Source organism: Trachurus japonicus, chromosome 9 (assembly GCF_045865225.1).
Source record: "Trachurus japonicus isolate A0001 chromosome 9, Traja_1.0".
NCBI lineage: Eukaryota > Metazoa > Chordata > Actinopteri > Carangiformes > Carangidae > Trachurus > Trachurus japonicus.
The window spans coordinates 1,395,190-1,417,589 of record NC_140915.1 but is presented as its reverse complement, the minus strand read 5'-3'; the positions used below and the strand labels follow the sequence as shown (position 1 = coordinate 1,417,589).

At 44.5% G+C, this 22,400-nt stretch overlaps 2 protein-coding genes across 3 annotated transcripts in view; both read right to left on the bottom strand.

The window, feature by feature from the left end:
* card9 (caspase recruitment domain family, member 9) overlaps window positions 1-7,442 on the bottom strand; it is a 33,698-nt gene extending 26,256 nt beyond the window's left edge. For both annotated transcript variants that reach the window (XM_085785686.1, XM_085785685.1), the window contains exons 1-2: window positions 7,209-7,442; window positions 7,047-7,116 (exon numbers count right to left, since the gene is read on the bottom strand). In XM_085785686.1, coding sequence (XP_085641812.1) covers window positions 7,047-7,116; window positions 7,209-7,322 — 184 coding nt within the window. In that variant the 5' untranslated portion in view covers window positions 7,323-7,442. The remainder of the gene's footprint in view (window positions 1-7,046; window positions 7,117-7,208) is intronic.
* A 4,620-nt stretch (window positions 7,443-12,062) lies between these two features.
* snapc4 (small nuclear RNA activating complex, polypeptide 4) overlaps window positions 12,063-22,400 on the bottom strand; it is a 41,937-nt gene continuing 31,599 nt past the window's right edge. The window contains exons 20-25 of the mRNA XM_085787960.1: window positions 19,623-20,306; window positions 18,064-18,475; window positions 17,282-17,376; window positions 16,258-16,999; window positions 14,568-14,905; window positions 12,063-12,163 (exon numbers count right to left, since the gene is read on the bottom strand). Coding sequence (XP_085644086.1) covers window positions 12,092-12,163; window positions 14,568-14,905; window positions 16,258-16,999; window positions 17,282-17,376; window positions 18,064-18,475; window positions 19,623-20,306 — 2,343 coding nt within the window. The 3' untranslated portion in view covers window positions 12,063-12,091. The remainder of the gene's footprint in view (window positions 12,164-14,567; window positions 14,906-16,257; window positions 17,000-17,281; window positions 17,377-18,063; window positions 18,476-19,622; window positions 20,307-22,400) is intronic.

Here is a 22,400-nt window from a genome sequence, read left to right as displayed (position 1 = left end):
ACGGTAGTGAAGTATCTTTGCCGTGTACTGTAACTATGTTATATAGTTTAATAATAATAAAGCTAATGCAGACTGATGTGTTGATTGTAAAACATGTATTTCTTGATGTAAATGTGGTGGTTTGTGTCCGTAGGCTCCAGAGCCCCGAGGCAGCGCTGCTCTTCTGTCCAATACACACAGGAAGCTTCACTTTACATTCAGACTAACTAATGCTACTGATACAGCTGTTAGATTTATATCACTGAGACCAACATTTATCTCCTAGAAATAATGTAACCAGCCGGTGGTAAACCTCTAAAAACCTGCGGGTAAGTTAATTAGCGATGGTTTTCTCCCCCGGGATGAGGACGGAGGTTGGCCGGCCGAGCAGCTCTGCAGAGCTTCACTTCTCTGAAAAACATCGGAGCAAACTTCTAAACAGCCGTCGTTTGGATCAACTGGCCGTATATTTGGGATCTAAACAGTTACTGTCTCACATGAAAACATATTAAAATTTAATAAAGTTACATAATAACAGCGCTAGAGCGGGAAATAAAACAGCTTTTAGCCTGTTTTACAGCTACCGCTACTGGTTGCTGCAAAATGCATTCTGGGAAACTTGTAGGGCTGGGACAATACGCTTTTACGATTTTTTGGATGGCGATTCGATTTAAATTGCAACTCTACGATATTACCGATTCTCTCGATTTTTAGTCTTTAGCATTTTTAACATTTATCTGCACACAAATACTGCAGGAGCCTATAAATTAACATACTCCATTATAAAGTGAACTTAAACCCTTTTCAAAACCTGGACTCTACTCTACATTGCACAATATTTTTAAAAAATCAACAAAAAAAAAATCAAAAAAAAAAAAAATTCAAAAAGAAAATCGATTATTGAAAAAAAAAATCGATTTAAAATTCGTTAAAAAAGATATCGCGAGACTTCCGGTTGACTTCTACATGGAGCAGACGTAGGTCCCGTCAGCTCCCGTTTCTTTTCAATTATCTTATGCACTTATTCGCTTATTGTTGATCCAGTTGGACGTAACGGTTAAACAGTCGACGGGCTCTTCAAATCTACCGATTTATAGCTCCAGCGGCCAGGAAAAAGTATACAGAGCGAAAAGAAAAATAACCAACCGTTAAGCTAACAAGCTAACTAACGAGGCAAGATGGCGACAGGTGGTCAACTCACAGCTGAACTCCTCCGTGAAGAACTCCGGCTCTCCCGTGAAGCTATCCTGACAGATTTTAGAGCAGAAGTGTCCTCCCTCCACAAAGAGTTGAGGCAAGAAATCGAAGCTATACGGTCAGAGACATCAACAAGCCTCCATGGCTTGCGCCATGAGATGGGAGAGGAGATGAATAAACTTCGGCAGGAGCAAGCCCAGATGGTCACCGAACAAAACGACATGGCACACAGCCTCACCGACGCTCAAGACCGCATTCAGCAACTGGAGCGCCTCGAGGAATCGAATGCGAAAGAGCTGAAACGGCTGAAGGAGAAATGTTTTGATCTCGAGAGCCGCAGTCGTCGCCAAAATTTAAGGTTTGTCGGCATCCCGGAGGGGCGGAAGGTGCGAGCCCCACAAAGTTCATGGCGGAGTTAATTCCTGAAGTCCTGGGAGCCGAGAACTTTCCCTCCTCGGTGGAGATAGACCGAGCCATCGCTCACTAGCGCCGAAACCGAAAAAAGGAGCACGACCAAGAGCATTCATCGTTCGGCTGCATTACTATGCACAAAAGGAAAAAATCGTGGGTCTCGCTAAAGGGAAGAGCCCCCTCACCTACCGGGCACACCGATACACATCTACCCAGACCTGCCGGCTGAGGTGAGCAAGCTCCGGGCTACTTTTACTGGGATAAAGGCAAAGCTCCGGGAAGCGAAGATCGATTACAGCCTCTACTTTCCGGCGGTTCTCGTTCTCAACCTGAATGGCGTCCGGCATACTTTCAACTCCCCACAAGAAGCTGAAGATTTTTACAACGCGAAGATATCCGCAGCAGGAGGGATGACTCATCTCTCCCGTTTTTCGCCGGCGGCGGCACGGACCATAACCTGAGATTAACAGCGGCTGGACTTCCACGAGTCTGACGGTCTGCAGATAGTGTTCTTGTTCACCTTTTTTTTTAATCATTATTATTTGATCTACAGATGCCGGTAATAACTGTCATCCACCTGGAATATCCAGCGGTAAGACTGTAACCTCACCATCACTCAGTGCTGATACCCGTTAAGTGGTTTGGGACTAATCCGTTATAACGTTACCCTTCTGGCAAAGTTGTCTCCTCAGAGTTTATCCTGGTTCATTTTTAGAAACAGCATTTTGAAGTTTAGGTGTGTGCCACTGTTTCCATTCCTACCATATTTGAATCTAACTCTGCGAAATGTTTTGGAATAGCAATAACTTGAAGGCTGTGTAAACTTTTAAAAAAAAAAGGGAGGGGAAAAAAAAAAAAAAAGAGTGTAACATTTATCTCTAAGTTAAAGGGAGCTAAACCTAGGTGGTTTAAGCTGAGTATTTCAGCATCCCGGTGCAGTAGCACCATGTTAAAGTTGAGGAAAATGTGGGTTTTGTACACCTTTCAGTTGGGGAAAGGTACGGGAGGGAGGTTGGGTTTATCTTTATATGTGTCACTCAGTGGTTGTTACGACAGTTGCAGTTTTATTTGTGTATTGTGTAATGTGGCTATGTTGGTATGTCGAGAGCCAAAAGGGGATGGCTAGTGCAGTTAACACAGGGGAAAGCCTAGCCCAGTTTGCCACCTGGAATGCAAAAACTAAATAGTGCTGTGAAGAGAAGTAGAGTTTTAACACATCTAAAAAAATTAAAGGTGGATATTGTGTTTCTTCAAGAGACCCACTTGAGAAATCAAGATCATGGCCGCTTACATAAGGGCTGGGTGGGCCAAGTATATCATTCCTCCTTTCAGTCTAAATCTAGGGGAGCTGCGATCTTAATAGGCAAAACAACTCCTTTTGTTTGTTCTCATTCGTTCTCTGACAGGCAAGGCAGGTTTGTGATTGTAGAGGGAAAGCTATATAATGTCCCCCTGGTCTTGGTTTGTACATACGCTCCCAATATTGATGATGCCCAATTTTTTTTATCATTGTGGTCTTCAATTCCAAATCTAAACTCACACCATTTAATTATGGGGGGAGATTTCAATTGCGTTTTAAACCCAAACTTAGACAGATCTTCCCAAATTCCCCGACCACCTTCTAGGGCAGCAGAAAGCATTAAATCTTTTCTTGAGGATTATGGTGTTGCGGATCCTTGGCGGTTTAATAATCCAAATACTCGCTGCTTCTCCTTTTTCTCCCCAGTCCACCAATCGTATTCGCGAATTGACTACTTTCTTATTGATCGAAAACTCTTGTCGCATGTGAGACACTGCGAATACAAAGCAATTGTAATTTCGGACCACGCCCCCCATATACTACAACTAGCTTTTCAACATAAATCAGGAGCTGCCACCTGGCGATTCAATAACTTATTACTAAAGGATAATGCTTTTGTTTCATTCATCTCTACCCAGATAGAGCAATTTGTTTCTATTAATAATAATGGAGAGGTCTCGAAGGGGACACTTTGGGAAGCTCTTAAAGCTTACATTCGTGGGCAGATAATTTCTTATAGTGCATCCTCCAACCGATCCCGCCTTCAACGTCTGTCAGAGATATTAGAGGAAATACAAAAAATTGATCGTCAACATGCTGAAACACCATCGCCTGATCTTTACAACAAAAGGATTTCCCTACAGTCAGAATTTGACCTCCTCTCCACTGATGAATCAGCTAAATTATTATTGCAGACTAGACATAGATTATATGAACAGGGTGAGAAGGCTGGGCGTTTACTGGCTCAACAGATCCGCCGATCAGCTGCATCCCGACTTATAACGGAGATTCGCTCAAATACAGGTGAAATACTTACTGACCAACAGGAAATTAACAATGTATTTAAATCTTTTTACACAAACCTATACACCTCGGAATCTAAAGGTGACCATAGATTAATAGATGATTTCCTAAACAAATTACAAATTCCAACAGTAGAAGCAAGTCAGAAGGCTAATCTTGACGAGCCTTTCTCTCCTACTGATTTAGAACTTGCAATAAAAAATATGCAGGGCTCCAAAACTCCTGGCCCCGATGGCTTCACCGCTGAATTCTTCAAAGTTTTTTCCAAATTAATCTCACCTGTGTTACTTGAAGCCTTTAATGAGGCCTTTATTACAAAAACTCTGGCCCCTACCTTTTATCAGGCATCTATATCAGTTTTATTAAAGGAGGGCAAAGACCCAAAGGAACCAGGATCTTATCGACCCATTAGCCTTTTAAACGTGGATACCAAGTTATTAGCCAAGATGCTTGCCACCCGACTGGAAGGGGTTCTCCCGTCAATTATAGCACCAGACCAAACTGGGTTCATTAAAAATCGCTTCTTGTTTTCGAACCTCCGCAGGCTCTACAATATACTATATTCCCCTGGTCCGGCCCCTCAGCGTCCAGAGGTCCTTCTCTCCCTGGACGCTGAGAAGGCCTTTGACCGCGTCGAGTGGGACTTCCTTTTTGCTATTCTAAAAAGGTTTGGCTTTGGCGACAAATTTATAACCTGGGTGGAGCTACTATATCAGTGTCCCCTCGCTTCTGTGTTAACCAACTCCCTTAGGTCCTGCTATTTTCCCCTGCATCGAGGTACAAGGCAGGGTTGCCCCTTGTCCCCGCTTCTGTTTGCCCTCTCTATTGAGCCTCTGGCTATTGCCCTGCGTTCTCTAGAGAGTTATGATGGGATTCATAGAGGAGGGATTGTAAACAGAGTATCTTTATATGCAGACGACTTACTTTTATACGTAACAAACCCACACAGATCTATTCCAAACATAATGTCTATTTTAAAGGAATATGGTGAGGTTTCTGGTTATAAACTAAATTACTCTAAAAGCGAGCTTTTCCCAATTAATAAGTCTGCACAGAGTCTCTCATATTCTCACTTCCCTTCAAAATAACAACAAATTCTTTTAAACATTTGGGTGTAGTGGTAACAAGGAGTATAGCCGGTCTGTTTGCTGCTAACTTTAAGCCACTGCTTGAACGCACTATTCACGATCTGGAAAGGTGGTCCCATCTTCATATCACCCTAGCAGGTCGAACCAATGCTGTAAAAATGAACGTCCTTCCAAAATTCCTGTTCTTATTTCAAACTATCCCAATAGTAATACGAAAATCCTTTTTCAAGACCCTTGACAAAGTTATTTCTAATTTTATATGGAACAAGAAGAGACCCAGAATTAGGAAAGCTTATATCCAGCGGCCAAAAGTAGGTGGAGGGATGGGACTACCTAATTTTCAGCTTTATTACTGGTCGTGTAATATTCGTGCTCTAGCATTTTGGGTTCAGTCTGATAAGCAGGGTGAAAATCCTTTTTGGGTACAGATGGAATATAATTCCTGTGATATGACATCTTTGACTGCCTCTTGTTTTCTCCAATGCCTTTACCATTGCACTATGTTAAGAATAATCCCATTGTAATCCAATCCCTGAAAATATGGTCTGGTGTGAGAAAACAGTATGGCTGGCACAAGGGCTCCCTACTCGCTCCCATCTATCCAAGTCACCTTTTCTCCCCATCTGTTATGGATGACTCTTTTGATACTTGGAAACGTAATGGCATAATCAATATGAAGGCTCTATTCATAGATAAAACATTTCCCACCTTTTTACAGTTGCAAAGCAAATTTAATTTACCACGATCACACCTTTTCAAATTCTTTCAGATTCGTAGTTATATTAAAACGAACACTCCCTCCTATCCCAATCTGACTGAGGAGTCCCCTATGGAAACCCTGTTTTCCTTCAAACCCTCAAAAAGGGGTGCAATTTCCTTCTTTTATAATCTCCTGTCCAATCAACAAAGCCAATCACTTGAATTTATAAAGTCTGCATGGGAGAGTGACTTGGGGGTGACCTTAACAGCCGAGCAATGGAAAAGAGCCCAAGAGGGGGTGCACACAGCCTCAATCTGTGCCCGACATGGCCTCATCCAATTTAAGGTGCTGCATCGCCTTCACTTTTCCAAGGTGAGGCTCTCAAGAATGTTCCCAAGTGTGGACCCACTGTGTGATAGGTGTGGGCTCTCACCAGGTTCTCTAGCACACTCTTTTTGGCTCTGTCCTTACTTACACACCTATTGGAGCTCGATTTTCAACTCCCTATCAGAAGTTTTCAAAATGGTGGTTCACCCAGATCCTGTAATAGCCATTTTTGGGGTAGTGAGAGAGAACAATAAAAATCTTTCTGGATCCAAATTGAAAATTACAAAATTCGTTACTTTATTAGCGCGAAAACTGATCCTCCTCAACTGGAAAAACCCTCAGCCACCGAGCTGGACTCAGTGGCTGAGGGAAATCTTACAGCTTCTTAAACTTGAAAAGTTGAGATACACAGTGTGTGGCTCCCCAGATAACTTTGAAAACATTTGGAAACCATTCATAGAATACATTAAAAACAAGCTTTAATTTTGCACCCCAGATGTAATGGACCTTTACTACTTATCATGTATACATTTGCCACATAGCCCATCATAATGTACTAATCTTTTTCTTTTTCATCCTATGCAACTGTCATGTAAATGTTTGTCTTTTTTGTTGTTGTTGTTGTTGTTTTTCTTTATTGTCATCATGTCTAATTTTGACTTGTTTTTTTTTTTTGTTTTTTTTGCTTCGTGCACAGTCCCTGTAAGTTGTGTCGTTAAACTCTTGAAAAAAAAACCCAATAAAAATATTGGAAAAAAAAAAAAAAAAAGATATCGCGATATTTATGTGAATCGATTTTTTCTCCCACCCCTAGAAACTTGTATACTGTTACTGTGGTGTGAACGGTGTCGGTCTGCTGAAGTAGTATACTGAATCCCACATTCAGTATACAGTATACAGTACTAACGCAGTATGTAGTATACAGTACATAATAATGCAGTATGTAGTATACAGTAGTAGTATGTGGTTTTGAAAACAGCCGTGGACTGAGCATCAGGATCACAGAACTCCTGTTTCTCACCAACTTTCCTCCTCCTGAGGACGAGGGCCGGGTCATGGAAGAGCTGCTCCTCATCCTCCGCACGGATCACCTGGTGACATCACCACAACACAACCAATCAGAGAGGAGGAGCAGGAGGAGGAGGAGGAGGAGGAGGAGGAGGAGAAAGAGGAGGAGTTGTACCTGACACTGGCGGAGGTATGGAGTGATGATTGAAGGCTCGATGGTCTTGATGAGCAGCATCCTGAAATCCTCCAGCTGCAGCCAGCAGAGATCGTCCTCGCTCACCGCCTCCATGCTACACTACTATACACTACTACTACACACTACTACACACTACTACAACACAGTACTGCAGTACACCCAGTACCCGTCTGCTTCTCTTCTCCTCCGTCTGGTCTCTGTTGCTGCTTCTGTTTCTCCAGAGGAAGTTCCCTTCAGCCACTTCCTCTTTCCAGTCCAGGCCCCGCCCCCTCTCACTGGCACTGGATGTACAGTGGGTACGGAAAGTATTCAGACCCCTTTAGATTTTTCACTCTTTGTTTCATTGCAGCCATTTGCTAAAATCAAAAAAGTTCATTTTATTTCTCATTAATGTACACTCAGCACCCCATCTTGACAGAAAAAAACAGAAATGTAGAAATATTTGCAAATTTATTAAAAAAGAAAAACTGAAATATCACATGGTCATAAGTATTCAGACCCTTTGCTGTGACACTCATATTTAACTGGCATGCTGTCCATTTCTTCTGATCCTCCTTGAGATGGTTCTACTCCTTCATTGGAGGTTACAAAAGAATTTCTGCAGCACTCAAGGTTCCTAAGAGCACAGTGGCCTCCATAATCCTTAAATGGAAGAAGTTTGGGACGACCAGAACTCTTCCTAGACCTGGCCGTCCAGCCAAACTGAGCAATGGTGGGAGAAGAGCCTTGGTGAGAGAGGTAAAGAAGACCCCAAAGATCACTGTGGCTGAGCTCCAGAGATGCAGTGGGGAGATGGGAGAAAGTTCCACAAAGTCAACTATCACTGCAGCCCTTTGTATTGGGCAGTGTTGGGTAAAAAAAAGGAAAGAGAGAGACAGAGAAGGGAGGGGTGAGCGTGAGGAAACCAAGAGAGTGCTGAGGAAGCAAGGGAGGAGTGGTCAGAGTGTGCGCATGCATGGGAGTGCATCGTAAGTTTGGTGTCTAGGTGCCTACAGAGGGAGTCAAGGGGGGTAACATAGATAACCCCCGTCAGCAAGACTGTGTGGCGCCAATGAAGCTGAACTTGGGATGAACCCCAACACGTGCCATAGTAAGACACGTCCATGAAGGCGTGGATTAGCATCGTGCGATGTCGTGTAATTTTAGTTGAACAAATCAGCGGGGCAGATCGTAGTCGAACCATCATCGTCAACCGTCATTTGAATAGAAGGGAGGATCGTAAATAAAAAGCGAAGACAAGGAGATAAGAACTTAGTCTGGTCCGGAACAGGCTCGGGTTTATGTCCATTTTTTCTAAGTGGCGTAAACTCTACTGCACCAAAGCTCAGTCTACTCTGATCGCCTTGTGGAGCTATTCTGATACTCTGAGGGGATTTTTCTTATAACTTTGATGAACAACTTTTATAACCTTTTGAGCATATTCGATACCATTATTTTGTACTAATTACATGTTGGAATAAAAGAGATCCTTGATCGCAACTGGCCCTGTTTTGGATCTTATTTTTCCTCCGACAGCAGGTGATGAGCAGTGCCTGGTTTTCTCCACACATACCGCTTAGCATTAAGGCCAAAAAGTTCAGTCTTGGCCTCATCAGACCAGAGAATCCTATTTCTCATAGTCTGGGAGTCCTTCATGTGTTTTTTGGCAAACTCTATGCGGGCTTTCCTATGTCTGGCACTGAGGAGAGGCTTCCGTCGGGCCACTCTGCCATAAAGCCCCGACTGGTGGAGGGCTGCAGTGATAGTTGACTTTATCTCCCCACTGCATCTGTGGAGCTCAGCCACAGTGATCTTTGGCTTCTTCTTTACCTCTCTCACCAAGGCTCTTCTCCCACCATTGCTTTTTTGAAATTCTTTTGTAACCTCCAATGAAGGAGTAGAAGCATCTCAAGGAGGAACAGAAGGAATGGACAGCATGCCAGTTAAATATGAGTGTCACAGCAAAGGGTCTGAATACTTATGACCATGTAATATTTCAGTTTTTCTTTTTAATAAATTTGCAAAAAATTCTACATTTCTGTTTTTTTCTGTCAAGATGGGGTGCTGAGTGTACATTAATGAGAAATAAAATGAACTTTTTTGATTTTAGCAAATGGCTGCAATGAAACAAAGAGTGAAAAATTTAAAGGGGTCTGAATACTTTCTGTACCCACTCTATCTATCTATCTATCTATCTATCTATCTATCTATCTATCTATCTATCTATCTATCTATCTATCTATCTATCTATCTATCTATCTATCTATCTATCTATCTATCTATCTATCTATCTATCTATCTATCTATCTATCTATCTATCTAACAATCTAACAGAGGAAGTGGACTAGAGAAGTCCGATATGAATAACTGAAGAGGAAGCATCAGCTGACTGAAACAGGAAGTGATGTCACTGATGGATTCCTGGAAGTTTGGTGAAGTTGAAGTGAAACTCTGAAAGTCTGTTGTTGTACTGTTAGTAACAGATGGTTTGATTCATAGTGTTACTCCGTCGTTCACCAGGTCCAAACCATCTGTCTTTACTTCATGTAAATTTGGAGTTGGTGTGTTTTTCTTTTATTACTGTAACTAGCAGCTATTATTGATGGTCAAAAGTGAATTGCTAAAATTAAAGTGGTGGTTTGATGAAAACAAATTATCATTAAACCAAAACAAAACAAAACTAAATTCATGATATTTGGAAATCGTCCAATTAAGCAAGAGGTATGTTTGAAAATTGAAAATGTGGAAATTGAAAGAGTCTACGAAAGTAAGTTCCTTGGTGTCTTAATAGAGCACAAGCTCTGCTGGAAATCTCACGTGAAATATTTGTGCTCCAAAGTATCCAGAAGTATTGTAATTCTGTGTAAAACTAGACATGTTTTAGATCAGAAGTCACTTCAGATGCTGCACTATGCACTCACTGATCCGTACTTATCTCACTGTGTCGAGGTACTAGGGGAAACACATATAAAAGCACTTTACAAAAGATTTGCATTTTACAAAAAAAGAGTCATAAGGATGGTTCATCATGCTGGTACCTTGATCATACAAATCCCTTGTTTTTAAAATCGGGTATTTTAAGATTTGAGGACCTGGTCAAATTCAAAACAGGTCAGATTCTGTTTAAAGCCTGGAATAGGTTGCTACCAATAAACATCCAGAAAATGTTTATGGTCAGAGAAAGCATATATGATTCAAGAGGGAACTGTACCTTTAAACAATCTACCATCCATTCTACCCTGAAAAGTTTTAGCATCTATTTTTGTGGTGTTAAAATGTGGAATAGACTAGATGAGGATATAAAAATGTGCAATAACTTAAAACAATTTAAAAGTAAGTACAAACATACACTCTTGGACAGCTATAAAGAACTGGACAGATAATTTTACTCTTTTTATTTATAATCATGGTCTTATTTCATATTAAAGCAATATGTTTTTAATCTTCTAAATTGTATGGAACTACAGATGTACTGTATGACATGAATCACAATGTGGCGGGGGGGCTGAACTTGATCAGCTTTGCTTCCTTCAGCCCCTTCTCAAACTTGCACAGTATCATTGTTGTTTAGTTTCTTGTTACATAGATTGTTTGTCTTTTGATGTGCTTGTTTCAGACAAATAAAAATCAAATCAAATCAAATCAAACCGTTTCTTTCCCGGCACGGAGCTCTACCGGTGTGAAACTCAAGTCCTCGTTGTCAGAAAGAGTTCCACTCTCTGTGTTTTGACATTAACTTTATTGAATCAATTCATTTGAACAAACATGAATAATTAGCGACAAAGACCTAAAAAATAAATAAACAACATTTTAGTGCAAATTCATTCTGAACGTGAGGTTCCTGAACGCACCGCGCTGCTCCATCACCAGCCAATCACAGCATCGATCCAGCTGATCTCTGACTCCGCCCACTCTCAACGTGAGAACAACATCTATCTATCTAACAGTCTATCTATCTATCTATCTATTTATTATCTGTCTATCTATCTATCTGTCTATCTATCTATGTAACAGTCTATCTATCTATCTGTCTATTTATTATCTATCTATCTATCTATCTATCTATCTATCTGTCTGTCTGTCTATCTATGTAACAGTCTATCTATCTATCTGTCTATTTATTATCTATCTATCTATCTATCTATCTGTCTGTCTATCTATCTATGTAACAGTCTATCTATCTATCTGTCTATTTATTATCTATCTATCTATCTATCTATCTATCTATCTGTCTATCTATCTATCTGTCTGTCTATCTATCTATCTAACAGTCTATCTATCTATCTATCTATTTATTATCTGTCTATCTATCTATCTGTCTATCTATCTATCTGTCTGTCTATCTATCTATGTAACAGTCTATCTATCTATCTGTCTATTTATTATCTATCTATCTATCTATCTATCTATCTATCTATCTATCTATCTGTCTGTCTATTTATTATCTGTCTATCTATCTATTTATTATCTATCTATCTATCTATCTATCTATCTGTCTATCTATTGTTGTCAGAAAGAGTTCCACTCTCTGTGTTTTGACATTAACTTTATTGAATCAATTCATTTGAACAAACATGAATAATTAGTGACAAAACCTAAAAATAAATACACACATTTTAGTGCAAATTCATTCTGAACGTGAGGTTCCTGAACGCACCGCGCTGCTCCATCACCAGCCAATCACAGCATCGATCCAGCTGACCTCTGACTCCGCCCACTCTCAACGTGAGAACAACAGAGCTGAAACCTGATCCATCAGTTTAGAATCAAAAACGACTGATTTCATGATTTTGTTCACGCTGAAACTGAAGAAGTTCAACACCTCAACACCGGAGGTTCTGATTGGACGTTGCTGCTGAGTCGTTATTGGTTGTTACTGGTCTTTAACTGGTGGAGATGATTCCTGAGAAGTGATTGGCTGGAGCTCCGGCGCCGCCGCACAGCAGCAGACTCTTCTGGAGAACAGAGAGAACAGAGAGGTCAGAGGTCAGAGAGTCCTGGTCTAACGCTGTTAGACAGGGTTCTTACGGATCCTTAAAAAGTCTTAAAAGGCATTGAATTCATTAATCTAAAATCAAGGCCTTAGTTGGCATTAAAATGTCTTAAATCAATTTTTCAAAAGTCATAGAGAAGTTAGTGGCGGCCGTCAACGCGCCGTAAATTTCTCACCGCCACCAGCTCCCGAGTCAGTGTTTTGTTATTTTTTCTGGACTTTTTATGCATTTATTTTGAAAGGACAGCTGGAAAGAGACATTTATTTTGAAAGGACAGCTGGAAAGAGACATTTATTTTGAAAGGAAAGCTGGAAAGAGACACAATCCAATGTTCATGTAGCAGTCACTTTACCTTGGATCACATAGGAAAGTGGGTCATATTGGCCCTCATTTATCAAACTTGCGCAGGATCTGGTGTAGATTCTGGTGTAAATATCAGTGTACGCCAAGTGTCACGTGTGATTTACTAAAAGTGTGTACGCTGCTGATTTCGGCGTAGAACCGGCGTGGTGGTGATAAATCCGGCGGCTGAAAACGAGCGTCATTTAAATGTCACGCCCCGATATATTCCTGCTTTAGAGGCGTCGCCCTGCCCCTTTTACGACATGGAGACACGGAAGACGGCCAAGAAGAGGGACTTTACTGGCGTTACCGCGTTGAACAGGGGGAGGGCGGCAACGTTAAATATCTGGACATTGATAGATTGATAGATTTTGTGATTGATAAGCGTCATCCCGGTGGATGGAGGCTGCAGACGCACGTGTCACCGACCACGTCAGGAAACCCAGCGACCTCATGAAATGCTCCTGCAGTTTACTAAACACAAGTGACTGAGGAGAAATCATAGGCATATTACTGCTGCGAACACGACTTTATGACCATCAGCACCGCTGGCATGGTTCGGCTGATGGAGGGATGTGAAACACCGGCCCGATGTCCCGCTGACACGTCCCGGTGACGGGGAAGAAAAAAAAAACACTCCGCCGCGGAGATCAGCTGCACCTGGACAGGTAGCGGAGCTCCCCCCCCCCCCCCCCCCTCCTCCGGTGTCCGTCAGAGAGAGAGACTGAGATGTTGGAAGTTTGTGTGTGTGATCTACAATAACAGGTCTGTCTGTCATTGACTGTTTCTGTTACACAGCTGATTAACGAGCATCTGTCACGTCGTGGTTTTTAATTCATCTCAGTTGCCCAAAATAAAAGTCGAGTTAAATTTTCAACACGGACTTGGTTGTAGCGTTTCTCTTTTTTTTTTTGGCTACTTTTTATCTTTTTATCAATATAAACAACAACAACATGTGATCCACATCGCTGCGTTATTAGACTATGGTTTAATAATCGTTCTGACACAGCAGCACTCGTTTCTGCATGTTCTACGCTGGTTCCAAATGTGCGTACACCTGGTCAGAGCTGGCGTGAGATTTGTGCGTACCGTACGCTCACGCTCAGATTAATAAATGCCGATCCTTGCGGTGAATTTGGTGTACACCCATTTTTTTGGTGTACGCAAGTTTCATAAATGAGGGCCACTGTCCCTAACCCTATGTAATAGATGTGGTGTTTTCTTTCTTCTTTTTTCTGCATTTGTGTTTATTATGAAGTCGGTCTTAAATTTCATTTCAAGTGGCTTTAAAAAAGTCTTAAAAAGTCTTAAATTTAACTTGGCTTAAGCTGTAGGAACCCTGGTTAGAGATCGTCATCATCAGTCGTCTCTGCTGCTTTCACATCAGCCAGAAGACGTGACCAGCTTCAGCCACAAATCCTGTATTTAAAACCACGTTAACTTAATGTAAATTAAAGCAGAAGTCAGGTGAATGTTTGTGTTAATCTAAGTCTTAAATAGTTCTATCTTCCGACAACAATCACTTCTATAGAGTGTTTGGTCTGAAACACGGGTCTGTCAGTCACTCTGCTCTGCTCTGAGCCCAGGAGAAAACTTTCCTTGTATCCTACAACCTTTATCCAATGAGGAGAGAGAACGGCATAAAGGGGCAGTCCTCTCTGTGTGTGCAGCCAAGGGATGCGCCTGAATGTGGCGACGTAGGGACGAGGACCAATAGATCCATGACGAGGGCGGGGGCTGCTAACTCCATCTGCTGACAAGACGTTATGGTGCGTTCAAGGCAACCCGTAACTGGTGTTTTTCCGACCTGTGAAGTGGTACCAGTTCGATCTGGTACGAGTTCACGGGTCAGAAGTTACGAGTGGCCGTTATAGTGACTTTCACAGGTAAAACAGGTCGGAGAAATTTTTAATGTACTGGTGACGAGGAGCGACGCGATGCGATTTTATGGCTGTTGGTGTGAACGCACAGTAAGGGGGAAATCACCGTAACTATAGAAACCAAACCTCCACCAGCTGCTCACCTCGGTCCTCCTCCTCCTCCCCTTCTCCTTGATCTTCTTCAGCAGCTGCTCCTGCTGCTCCTGCTCCTCCTGCTGCTTCTCCTTCTCCTCCAGCTCCTCCTCCTCTCTGATTGGCTGCACGGTGGCCAGCAGGGCGGGGACGGTGAAGCAGGACAGGAAGCGCGCCTTCAGCAGCCGGTAGGCCGCGTTACCGGAGAAACGCTCCGCCACAACGCCGCGCACCGCCGCCACGAGCTCCGCCTCCTCCTCCTCCTCCTGCTGCTGCTCCTGCTCCTCCTGCTCCTCCTGCTGCTCCTGCTCCTGCTGCTCCTGCTGCTCCTCAGAGCCGCCAGAGGGAGCTGGAGGGACACCAAACAAACACACCTCAGACCTGAACTACATCAGCTGCTCCACACCAGGACTTCACTCCTGTTCTCACCTGTTCCAGGGCTGCACAGTGCGACATATATGTGCTACATCAAAACATGCCTGTGCTATACCCAGGGGGCAAAGCAAAAAAACAGACACTTGAGCGTTGTAAAAGGTTTGACAGCAGAAATGATCTGTAGGACCTTCAAGGATTAAAACCTGGGTGGACAACCTGGTCAACTAGCTGCTGGAAAGCTACAGGGGCCAAAACCCCTTTCTTGGGTCATTCTGCTGGTGAAATGAAGTAAATGCAAATATCAAGGTACTACAATGGCATAAATAGTCATACAACTATAAGATTTGGCAGAGAGTATCTTGACACATAGGGGGAGGCAGGAAAAAAAGATTCTGGGGTTTGTTGCAACTCCATTTTAAGATATCACCCTCAACATCCCAAAAAAGACCAAAAAAAGTACTGTTCGCCTGACAAATTCTCATGAAAATATTATTTTTCAGCACTTTATGGAGAATATCTATGCTTAACATGTATATAGAAAACTTCCTTCATTCATAAGCTTCCATTTGAGTCCAAGATAGCCTTTCTATCTCCAAAGCCCCACTTGCTGTGGCCAACGGTCTTCTCTATCTATCTGTTCACCAGAAATAAAATGGTTTCTGATCAGGCCAGTTAACATGGAGTTTTTCACATTAGGTGTTGCATTGTTTGGAGACAGCCTGTAGCTTTCCAGTAGCTAGTAGAAAGGCTATCTTGTTCAGTAAGAGAACCAAATGCAAAACATACATTTGCTTGTTGAATTTTATCTAAACCAAATTTACATGTTTATGAAAATAAAATAAAAGATAGAATACTGTTGTAAAGTGCTGCCTAATAAGTTCAATAAATTATTCTCAAATAAACAAAATATATAAAATATGAAAACGTCTCACACATCTTTTTTTTTACATGTAAAGTGCAGCACTAACAGTTCAGGCCAGTGACGGACTGACCATAGGGCAATGTGGGCAAATACCACAACGGCTGCCTGACGATGCAACTGCTCGGCCGCTAATAAATAAATAAATGAAGCCTCTGTTTTCTAGCGGTAGCATTAGCATGAGCGGTAGCATTAGCATGAGCGGTAGCATTAGCATTAGCGGTAGCATTAGCATTAGCGGTAGCATTAGCATTAGCGATAGCCACGACGTTACGGGCTGCACCTCTGAAAAAGTTAACGTACAGCCCCGTGTTCACACCCTTTCACACCTGTTCCTACTCGTCTCCATCGACTACCTGTGATCAGAACTCACTTCCTGCTTCCTGTCAGTAACAGGTGTGTGTTACCTGTCTGGTGGTCAGAGGTGGAGTCTGGCAGGTCGGGTGTGGGCGGGGCCTCCGGTCCGGTCGGGGGCGGCGGCGAGGGGGCGGAGCTTCGGCCGAGCAGCTGCAGGGACGATGAGGTCAGAGACTTCTTGGCTCTCAGCAGCGCGGCGAGCGTGTTCAGCGTGCTGACGAACGGCGGCAGGTAGGGCAGAGCCACGCCCCCTCCTGGCACGGCCACACCCCCTCGCCCACTCAGCCAATCACAGACGGCCGCCGGGGGCTCCACGAACATGAGGGAGGGGTCGAACTGCAGCGCTGAGTCCTCCGGCTCCTCGGCCTTATAAGGCAGCGAGGGAGGGGGGAGGGGGAGGGGCTGTGGCGGACAGGGGAGGAGGGGGCGGGGCTTAGGAGGAGACGTGGGCGGGGCTACACGACTGAGACCAGACACAGGAAGTCCAGGTGAGAGGAGCTGCCGAGGGGGCGTGGCCACGGGAACCATGACCCACATGATCTGAGCAGGAAGTGACCGCGGCCCAGTGGGCGGAGTCTGAAGCCCAGTGGGCGGAGTCTGAAGCCCAGTGGGCGGGGCCTGTAGCCTAGGGGGCGGGGCCTGTAGCCCAGTGGGCGGGGCCTGCAGCCTAGGGGGCGGAGCCTCCGTCCGGACGACTTCCTGTTTCAACGGAGACACACGACGGCGCCGACGCTTTCGAGGAGAAGGTGAAGACGAAGAAGAAGAACTCCTTTTCCTCTTCTGTTGTTCAGCCTGGAAACACGACACACAGGAGGAGTCAGGAGGAGGAGTCAGGAGGAGGAGTCAGAGGAGGAGTCGGAGGAGGAGTCAGGAGGAGGAGTCAGGAGGAGGAGCTAGGAATCAGTCAATCAGTCAATCAATTTGTTTATTTCGGGCATGTCAATTTAAATCATCATCATCACACGTTCAAGTAATACAATACACATGGCCGAAAGGGAAAGCGGGAGAAGCAAAAGCTGATCTAGTCCCGCCCCCAAAAGTCAGGGGGAGGAGCTAGGAGGAGAGAGGTCTCACCTGAACCTCCTGCTGAGCTCTGGCCTTCTGACTTGGTTTTCGGACCCTCTTCCCTTCCTGGACCTCACCTGAACAAGCCCCGCCCACATGGTCACCTGCCCCACACCGTTGGTCCTGAGTCAAAGGAGACAGAAGGAAGAGTCAAAGGAGACAAATGGAAGAGTAAAAGACAGAAGGAGTCAAAGGAAAAGTCAAAGGAGACAGAAGGAAGAGTCAAAGGAAAAGTCAAATGAGACAAAAGGAAGAGTCAAAGGAGACAGAAGGAAGAGTCAAAGGAGACAGAAGGAAGAGTCAAAGGAGAGAGGTCTCACCTGAACCTCCTGCTGAGCTCTGGCCTTCTGACTTGGTTTTTGGACCCTCTTCCCTTCCTGGACCTCACCTGTACAAGCCCCGCCCACATGATCACCTGCCCCACACTGTTGGTCCTGAGTCAAAGGAGACAGAAGGAAGAGTCAAAGGAGACAAAAGGAAGAGTCAAAGGAGACAAAAGGAAGAGTCAAAGGAGACAAAAGGAAGAGTCAAAGGAGACGGAGGAAGAGTCAAAGGAGACGGAGGAAGAGTCAAAGGAGATAGAAGGAAGAGTCAAATGAAGAGTCAAAGGAGACAGAAGGAAGAGTCAAAGGAAAAGTCCAATGAGACAAAAGGAAGAGTCGACGGAGACAAAAGGAAGAGTAAAAGGAGACAGAAGGAAGAGTCAAAGGAGAGAGGTCTCACCTGAACCTCCTGCTGAGCTCTGGCCTTCTGGCTTGGTTTTTGGACACTCTTCCCTTCCTGGACCTCACCTGTACAAGCCCCGCCCACAGCATCACCAGAACAAGCCCCGCCCACAGGGTCACCTGTACAAGCCCCGCCCACAGCGTCACCAGAACAAGCCCCGCCCACAGGGTCACCTGTACAAGCCCCGCCCACAGAGTCACCTGTACAAGCCCCGCCCACTTCGTCCTGACTGCTCGTTACCGCCTCCTCGCTCCTCCTCCCTCGTGTCCTCCTTCGGCGGCGACCTTTGGGGGCGGAGCCAGGCGTCTTTTTGGGGGCGGGGTTTGTGCACCTGGGGTTGGGGTCAGGACGAATGATGGTGTAGTCGTGGTCGGAGTACGAAAGAGCAGGTGGGCTCTGATTGGCTGATAAGAAGGAGGACGCGGTGGTTGGACGTTTGCGTTGAGGAGACGGAGCAGGTTTCCTCCTGGCGTTCACCTGAGAGGAGGAGACATGACATCATCAAGGGTGAGTCAGAGGAGGAGTCAAAGGAGGAGTCAGAGGAGGAGTCAAAGGAGACAGAGGAAGAGTCAAAGGAGACAGAGGAAGAGTCAAAGGAGACAGAGGAAGAGTCAAAGTTGTAAGAAGGAAGAGTCAAAGGAGACAGAAGGAAGAGTCAATGGAGACAGAAAAAAGAGTCAAAGGAGTAAAAAGGTTGCGCACATCCAGTTTAAAAAAAGGCAGATGAAGAGTCAAAGTTGTAAGAAGGAAGAGTCAAAGGAAGAGTCAAAGGAGACAAAGGAAGAGTCAATGGAGGAAGAAGGAAGAGTCAATGGAGACAGAGGAGGAGTCAAAGTAGTAAGAAGGAAGAGTCAAAGGAAGAGTCAATGGAGACAAAGGAAGAGGAAGAGTCAATGGAGTCAGAGGAAGAGTCAAAGTAGTAAGAAGGAAGAGTCAAAGGAAGAGTCAAAGGAGACAAAGGAAGAGGAAGAGTCAATGGAGTCAGAGGAAGAGTCAAAGTAGTAAGAAAGAAGAGTCAAAGTACTGAGAACGAAGAGTCAAAAGAGACAGAGGAAGAGTCAAGGTAGTAAGAAGGAAGAGTCAAAGTACTGAGAATGAAGAGTCAAAGGAGACAGAGGAAGAGTCAAAGTAGTAAGAACGAAGAGTCAAAGTAGTAAGAATGAAGAGTCAAAGTAGTAAGAAGGAAGAGTCAAAGTAGTAAGGAAGAAGAGTCAAAGTACTGAGAACGAAGAGTCAAAGTAGTAAGAATGAAGAGTCAAAGTAGTAAGAAAGAAGAGTCAAAGTAGTAAGAACGAAGAGTCAAAGTACTGAGAATGAAGAGTCAAAGGAGACAGAGGAAGAGTCAAAGTAGTAAGAAAGAAGAGTCAAAGTAGTAAGAACGAAGAGTCAAAGTACTGAGAATGAAGAGTCAAAGGAGACAGAGGAAGAGTCAAAGTAGTAAGAAAGAAGAGTCAAAGTAGTAAGAAGGAAGAGTCAAAGTACTGAGAATGAAGAGTCAAAGGAGACAGAGGAAGAGTCAAAGGAGACAGAAGGAAGAGTCAAAGGAAACAGAGGAAGAGTCAAAGGAGACAGAAGGAAGAGTCAAACTACTGAGAACGAAGAGTCAAAGGACCTTGGTTCTCACCTTGGCTGCAGCAGCTTCCTGTAGAGCTCTGGCCTTCACACTCTGTTTCCGAACCCTCTGGCCTGCCCCCCCCTCACCGACACCCGCCCCCCCCTCCCCGACACCTGCCCCACTAAACCCCGCCTCCTTCTGACTGCGGCGGACAGCCTTCTGTTTCTGGCCCCTCCCTCGGGACGGACCCAGGGCGGGGGGGGCTTTGGGTCTGGGGGGGGCAGGAGTGGTCACCATGGAGACAGCAGCAGCAGCAGGAGGAGGAGGAGGAGGAGCTAGCAGGGAGGGGGGAGGAGGTGGGAGGAGGAGCTCCAGCTGCTCCTCCTCCCACCTCCTCCGCTGCAGCATCCCTGCTATCGTCCTGGGGTTCTTCACCAGGGGGGGGGCGGGGTCGAGGGGCCACGGGGTCACGATGCCGCTCCTCCTCTGACCAATCACGTCCTTGCATCCGGCCGTGTCCACGCTCATGGCCTGCAGCAGGAGCAGGAAGGGGGGGGTGGAGGAGAGGCCGGCGCTCTGGCCCCGCCCCCTCAGGGCGTCGGCCGCCGTCGTCGTGCGGCTGCGCGTCGGCAGCAGCACGTTGCCGATCCAGGGCGCCACGGCAACCTGCAGCTGGCGGTGCAGGCTGCAGCTCGCCGCGTCTCCGCCCCCCCCCGACCGCTGGACCCTCCCTGGGGGGCGGGGCCGGCTCACCTGGAGGGAGGGAGTCAGAGGAAGAGTCAAAGGAGACAGGAGGAAGAGTCAAAGTAGTAAGAAGGAAGAGTCAAAGGAGTCAGCAAAAAGAGTCAAAGGAGTCAGAAAAAAGAGTCAAAGGAGTCAGAGGAAGAGTCAAAGGAGTCAGAAAAAAGAGTCAAAGGAGTCAGAGGAAGAGTCAAAGGAGTCAGAAAAAAGAGTCAAAGGAGTCAGAAGGAAGAGTCAAAGGAGTCAGAAAAAAGAGCCAAACGAGTCAGAGGAGGAGTCAGAAAAAAGAGTCAAAGGAGTCAGAGGAAGAGTCAAAGGAGTCAGTAAAAAGAGTCAGAGGAGTCAGAAAAAAGAGTCAGAGGAGTCAGAGGAAGAGTCAAAGGAGTCAGAAAAAAGAGTCAAAGGAGACAGAAGGAAGAGTCAAAGTAGTAAGAAGGAAGAGTCAAAGGAGACAGCAGAAAAAAGAGTCAAAGGAGTCAGAAAAAAGAGTCAAAGGAGTCAGAAAAAAGAGTCAAAGGAGTCAGAAGGAAGAGTCAAAGGAGTCAGAAAAAAGAGTCAAAGGAGTCAGAAAAAAGAGTCAAAGGAGACAGAAGGAAGAGTCAAAGTAGTAAGAAGGACGAGTCAAAGGAGTCAGAAAAAAGAGTCAAAGGAGTCAGAAAAAAGAATCAAACGAGACAGAAAAAAGAGTCAAAGGAGTCAGAAAAAAGAGTCAAAGGAGTCAGAAAAAAGAGTCAAAGGAGTCAGAAAAAAGAGTCAAAGGAAACAGAAGGAAGAGTCAAAGGAGTCAGAGGAAGAGTCAAAGGAGTCAGAGGAAGAGTCAAAGGAGTCAGAGGAGGAGTCAGAAAAAAGAGTCAAACGAGACAGAAAAAAGAGTCAGAGGAGTCAGAGGAAGAGTCAAAGGAGTCAGAAAAAAGAGTCAAAGGAGACAGAAGGAAGAGTCAAAGTAGTAAGAAGGAAGAGTCAAAGGAGACAGCAGAAAAAAGAGTCAAAGGAGTCAGAAAAAAGAGTCAGAGAAGTCAGAGGAAGAGTCAAAGGAGTCAGAAAAAAGAGTCAAAGGAGACAGAAGGAAGAGTCAAAGTAGTAAGAAGGAAGAGTCAAAGGAGACAGCAGAAAAAAGAGTCAAAGGAGTCAGAAAAAAGAGTCAGAGAAGTCAGAGGAAGAGTCAAAGGAGTCAGAAAAAAGAGTCAAAGGAGTCAGAAAAAAGAGTCAAAGGAGTCAGAAGGAAGAGTCAAAGGAGTCAGAGGAAGAGTCAAAGGAGTCAGAGGAAGAGTCAAAGGAGTCAGAGGAGGAGTCAGAAAAAAGAGTCAAAGGAGACAGAAAAAAGAGTCAGAGGAGTCAGAGGAAGAGTCAAAGGAGTCAGAAAAAAGAGTCAAAGGAGACAGAAGGAAGAGTCAAAGTAGTAAGAAGGAAGAGTCAAAGGAGACAGCAGAAAAAAGAGTCAAAGGAGTCAGAAAAAAGAGTCAAAGGAGTCAGAAAAAAGAGTCAAAGGAGTCAGAAAAAAGAGTCAAAGGAGTCAGAAGGAAGAGTCAAAGGAGACAGCAGAAAAAAGAGTCAAAGGAGTCAGAAAAAAGAGTCAAAGGAGTCAGAAAAAAGAGTCAAAGGAGTCAGAAGGAAGAGTCAAAGGAGTCAGAAGGAAGAGTCAAAGGAGACAGCAGAAAAAAGAGTCAAAGGAGTCAGAAAAAAGAGTCAAAGGAGTCAGAAGGAAGAGTCAAAGGAGTCAGAAAAAGAGTCAAAGGAGTCAGAAAAAAGAGTCAAAGGAGTCAGAAAAAAGAGTCAAAGGAGTCAGAGGAAGAGTCAAAGGAGTCAGAAAAAAGAGTCAGCGGAAAAAAGGGTCAAAGGAGTCAGCAGAAAAAAGAGTCAAAGGAGTCAGAAAAAAGAGTCAAAGGAGTCAGAGGAAGAGTCAAAGGAGTCAGAGGAAGAGTCAAAGGAGTCAGAAAAAAGAGTCAAAGGAGTCAGAGGAAGAGTCAAAGGAGTCAGAGGAAGAGTCAAAGGAGTCAGAAGGAAGAGTCAAAGGAGACAGCAGAAAAAAGAGTCAAAGGAGTCAGAAAAAAGAGTCAAAGGAGTCAGAAGGAAGAGTCAAAGGAGACAGAAAAAAGAGTCAAAGGA